The 5759-nt window shown below is 41.7% G+C and overlaps 1 protein-coding gene across 1 annotated transcript in view; it reads left to right on the plus strand.

Moving 5' to 3' along the window:
- Window positions 1–4270, plus strand: part of SLC30A10 (solute carrier family 30, member 10) — a 19734-nt gene extending 15464 nt beyond the window's left edge. The window contains exons 3-4 of the mRNA XM_014528063.1: window positions 953–1192; window positions 2276–4270. Of these exons, the coding sequence (XP_014383549.1) occupies window positions 953–1192; window positions 2276–2775 (740 nt within the window). The 3' untranslated portion in view covers window positions 2776–4270. The remainder of the gene's footprint in view (window positions 1–952; window positions 1193–2275) is intronic.
- Window positions 4271–5759: the final 1489 nt, after the last annotated feature.

Below are 5759 nucleotides of genomic sequence, written 5' to 3' on the forward strand. Positions count from 1 at the left end.
TAATACGTTAACTAATAAAAATTAATTAATTAATTAATTAACTAAGGGGAAGTTCTTAGAGTAGAACAGGATATGTAGATATTTCTAAATAATGAATTAACATTTTTAAGCTCTGTAGTCTTACACCCATAGAGTCAACCAATGATGATGAAGGCTTTAAGCTTATTCAATAGTTTTGGGGTTTGAAATGAGATATGACTTAGTGACATGATTTTTGTTCTGTACAATAGGTAATCTGCTCTTCTCGGGAGTTGGGAAAGTTTCTTTTACGATCTTTAGTCCCTCACCCACTATTTTTATTATTTTTTTTTAATTTTTAAAAATGTTATTTTTAAACTACAGTTTACATTCAATATTATTTCGTATTAGTTTCAGGTGGACAGCGGTGTGGTTAGGCACTCGTATAGTTTACAACAATAGGAGACTTTCTAAAGAGCTTGGTGGTGAGTCTTTTTGGAAAGAGAATCTGTAATAAAAAAAAATCACTATCCTGCCTTAACCGGTTTGGCTCAGTGGATGGAGTGTCGGCCTTCGGACTGAAGGGTCCCAGGTTCGATTCCAGTCAAGGGCATGTACCTTGGTTGCGGGCACATCCCCAGTAGGAGGTGCGCAGGACGCAGCTGATCGATGTTTTTCTCTCATAGATGTTTCTAACTTTCTATCCCTCTCCCTTCCTCTCTGTCAAAAATCAATAAAATATATTTTTTTAAAAAATCACTATCCTTTTAGGTTCAGTTTAAAAAACAGATATGGTAGGTTTTTAAGATCAAGTTTGCCATCACATCTCTGAAATCAATAAAAATCTATTTAAAAAATTGAATCCATCCTGCCGTTCCTACCCTAAAGAAAACAAATAGCCACGGATCTTCACCGACGTGGGACCCTGAGCCCGGAGCGTGACATGGCCCTGAACTTGGACGTGTGCTTTAGGGATCTTGCTTTCTTCCGGCAGGTGTGCTTTTGCACGTGATGGGCGACGCCCTGGGCTCGGTGGTGGTGGTGATCACGGCCACCATCTTCTATGTGCTGCCCCTGGACCAGGATGACCCCTGCAACTGGCAATGCTACATTGACCCCAGCCTGACCGTCGTCATGGTGATCATCATTTTGTCGTCTGCCTTCCCGCTCATCAAGGAGACCGCCATCATTCTGTTGCAGATGGTCCCCAAAGGGGTCAACGTGGAGGAGCTGAGTAAGTCAGGCGGGTCTGATCTAGAACCACTGTCCACTTCCTGTCCTCCAGGCCAAAGGGCCCGCGTTATTTCAGAGCCTCAATTATCCCTATCAGCGGTAGAGACATTCTTCATCCCTTGGAGCTTCGTGAGATGAGTCACGGCTCCAAGAACCAAAGGTCCTTTGCAGCCTATGATTCTGTGACTCACCTGCACATTTTTTTTTAAATATATTTTTTTATTGATTTTAGAGAGAAAGGGAGAGGGAGAGGGAGCTAAAACATCAATGATGAGAAAGAATCATTGATCTGCTGCCTCCTGCAGGATCAGGGATCGAGCCCATAATCCGGGCATGTGCCCTGACCAGGGAATCGAACCGTGACCTCCTGGTTCATAGGTCGACGCTCAACCACTGAGCCACACCAGCTGGGCTGACCTGCACATTTTTTGAGAATGTAGTGCTCAGGCAGTATCTGTTCCTGGACTACTTACCTGGCTACTTACCTTCATGTCAAGGATTTATTTTCATCCAAATAAGGTGAACTCCATTTTTATTCTCCCCATTCTGAAACCATGAATCAATCTCTTGTGTTCTAGATCCTGCTTCCAGGTTAATTGATTTAAAAAAAATGTTTTTTATTGATGTTTAGAGAGAGTGGAGCGGTGAAGGAGAGAGAGAGAAACATTGATGTGAAAGAGAAACATCGCTCAGCTGCCTCCTGCACGCCCCCTACTGGGGATCGATGCCTGCAAACCAGGCAGGTGCCCTGACCTGGAATCAAACTGGCAACCTTTCAGTACATGAGACAACACCATCACCTGAGCCACACTGGGCATTTTTTCTTGTTCTTAAACTTATTTTCTTGAATTGCCTTTTATGGCCTAAAAATATTTGGTAGAGGAATTCCAAGAGGAGAAAGATAATGGGGCCATGTCCTTGTATAGCTGAGTAGTAGGTGAGGCTATTTTTCTTCCTGTTATTCTTAGTAAATACATCATTTTGGTGAGAATGCTTCAAGGGACCACACCCCCTGCCCCTGAAGTAGTTCTATGTTTCCGTTCTAGCTCTCACCTTGGCTGTCGCTTGCTCTTCCCTGTCCTAGTGAGTAAGCTCGCGGCCGTGCCGGACATCAGCAGCGTTCATGAACTGCATATCTGGGAACTTATAAGTGGGAAGATCATTGCCACCCTGCACATCAAGTACCAGAAGGACAGGGGGTATCAGGACGCCAGTCTGAAAATTCGAGAAATCTTCCACAGGGCGGGAATCCACAACGTGACCATCCAGTTTGAGGCCGTGGACTCGCCGGAGTCCCTGGAGCAGAAGGACACGCTGTCACTGTGCAGCTCCCCCTGCATCTCCAAGAGCTGTGCCAAGCACCTGTGCTGTCCCCCCCGGGCACTGCCCCTGGCCCACGTCAATGGCTGTGCTGAGCACAACGGCTCTCCTCGTCTAGACATGTACCAAAGCCAAGGCCTCGGTAGACCAGAACTCTCGGAAGTGGCGATTGAAGTATCTCGGGATGGCCGTGTGAGTGACCATGGACAAGCTTTCACCAAAACTCAGGAGGACCGATGCTATACCAACAGCACACATTTTTAACCCAGTCCCCGCATAAGCAGACTATATAGGCGAGGCACTTTGGACCTACAGCTTGGCTTGGGGGAGCAGCTCTGTGGGTTGTAGGCACTGACCAAACCCACGGGGTGCACTCTGTGGTCAGTGAGGGGTTGGCTGTGTGGGGTGTTCATTGACCGAGTCTGTGAATTTTTACGGGACTGACAAGGTAACCCATTACGTGGTCCTGGAGGTCTCATGCTGCTCTTGAAGAGTTTTCGTTTGCTCATTGATTTTTCTGAAGCAAACTGCACTGGTGTGTGTATGTCAGGGCACTGAAGGTGGGACTCAGTGACTGTGGACACGGGACTCAAAGTAGTTTTTGTTTGACACCGATTAGAGCTTCCAGCTGACTCTCAGCTGAGCTCATTGCCAAGTACATCGCACAAACTTAGGAGCCATGATGGCTGTTTTTTTGTTTGTTTGTTTGTTTGTTTTTTCCATTCCACTGGAAGATTATAAAAGAGGAAGAATAGTCTTGCCACTGCAGCAATTTTTTCTTTGGCTTATTTTTGAATGAATGTAAGATGGAGACCTATTAAGGAAGAGACCACTTTCAGAACAGGAGAAAAAGTGAAGCTTATGGGGGCGGGGCAGGAGAGAGCAGGAAGAAAATGCTATTGGGCCATTTCATTTTGTGAGGTGGAAAGAAAATGAATGTTTACTTTCTGCTGTGAACTGGGCATTTCAAATGTTTAAATATATAAACTATTTTTCTTTTTTCACGTGGAAGTATAGGAATATTTCTACTTAAGTATGACACAAGTACTTTCATACTGTCTTTGAGATTCAGTCCATTGGGACTGCTTCCATTTATTTGCTTAATAATGACTTACTTATTTGTCCAAATTTCCTTTGAGTCTTTTTTTTTTTTTAATATACGATCACATTAATCTATGAGGCATCTACCAGGAGAAAAATGAGCATTTCTGGGTAGAAGAATATAAAATATTCTGTATTTATTCCTGCACCTGAATTAAGCTAGGTTGATTTTTTTTAATGAGACATATTTAAAAATATTTATTACAATTGCCAACTAGTAACTTAATGGAAAAGTATATGGAAATGAGAAGGAATTTCATTGCTGACTTTACCAAATGTATTTTGAGGAGCTTAAACTTTTATGTGTCTGACCCGTGTTACCAAGTTCAAATACATTTATTAGACTCTGATTTGGATCCATAACCATAACGGGCCTGTATTAGTATTGGAGAAGCATCTGCCGTGCATTTAACACATAGTTCAGGGAGAATACTTTCATCAGAACAGTCTCAAAATAGGTGTGAGAAAATGGGAGGTACCTCACCAGAGAACTAGAATCTTCTTTGATGGGTTGCAAAGTTGACTGAAAATGATCCCCTCTTAGGCCCTAAGCATCGAGTCCTGCACAGTATTTAACAGAAAAAGCACTCACATTTCCAAACACAAACATCACTGAAATAAATAAATAAATAAATAAATAAATAAATAAATAAAATTCTAAGGCTAAAGTAAGTAAGCATCTATCCTCAGTAGAATAAGAATAGTTTTATTCCTAAACTCTATTATCTGAGTTTAAATTGGCCATGAGTTAGGTAAATTAGAAAAATACCTAGATATGTTTTATCTCTAGGAGTTTATTGGACTAGGCTATATATATGCTTATTGCTAAAATATATGACATCATTTTATTTTTAATATTAAAAGTGTGGCAGGTACTCATACAAAACAGGGCTTTTGAAACTCACCGTGGTGATGCGTGGTCTAATTTGATTTTAGGTTACTCTGCTTTTATTAAAAGGGAACAATGATAATTTTCTAACTTTTGTGCTACTGGCTACAGGAATGCATATCTATTTTCTGGAATTATTGCACTTAATTCCAATATCATGAAGTCTGACCTCAGGAAAGTATCTTATGAACATAGCAAATGATGCAGTAGAGCCGATGTGACATCCCGTGGTAAGACATTTTGACTGAGTGCATTTAATAATGTCCAAGTGAGCGAAGCAAGTGCAATGTTTTCTTCTTTTTAAAAAAATATATTTTATTGATTTTTTACAGAGAGGAAGGGAGAGGGATAGAGAATTAGAAACATTGATGAGAGACACATCAATCAGCTGCCTCCTGCACACCCCCTACTGTGGATGTGCCCGCAACCAAGGTACATGCCCTTGACCAGAATCGAACCTGGGACCCTTGAGCCCTGCTTGGTGGCAGTAGCAGCTGATAAACAGTGGATTTAAACAACTCTGTTTTTCTAAAGATGAAAAAAAAAATACTGTCACTCAGCTTAGTGTCCCTGTGTACTTAGGTGAATTCCAGAAAATTCTGTCTCCCTTTTACTCAGAACTGGAAATGATTTTCTAAAAAGTCTAGGGCAATGTCATCCCTGCATGCTAGCCTCATCCCTACATGCTAGCCTGGAGCAGTGGTTCTCAACCTTCTGGCCCTTTAAATACAGTTCCTCATGTTGTGACCCAACATAAAATTATTTTCGTGGCTACTTTATCACTGTAATGTTGCTACTGTTATGAATCGTCATGTAAATATCTGATATGCAGGATGGTCTTAGGTTTAGGCGACCCCTGTGAAAGGGTCCTTCGACTGCCAAAGGGGTCACGACCCACAGGTTGAGAACCGCTGGCCTGGAGGATGTAGGGACGACACTTTGCATTGCTCCCCTGTCCTCCTATTTCTCCAAAAAGAGTCCTTTCAACAGAATTCCAGCACAGCTGCAGGAAGTACTACATCCACTTTTATTTGCCAACTTTCCATTTGTTTTTGAAAATAGAGCTTAATTTTTTTTTTATGATAATTGGCCATCATGAATATCCATAGGGCGACCAGGCTCCATTACTGACGGAAAAAAATGTATCATACCTCTAATTTTTTTTGATAAAATATCAATAAAATAGAGAAACATTGTTTGAAGAGCTATTAAAGATATTCTCCATATTTAGTTACTTTTTTTTGCCACCAGCTAACTG

This window comes from Myotis brandtii, unplaced genomic scaffold (genome assembly GCF_000412655.1).
Source record: "Myotis brandtii unplaced genomic scaffold, ASM41265v1 scaffold612, whole genome shotgun sequence".
NCBI lineage: Eukaryota > Metazoa > Chordata > Mammalia > Chiroptera > Vespertilionidae > Myotis > Myotis brandtii.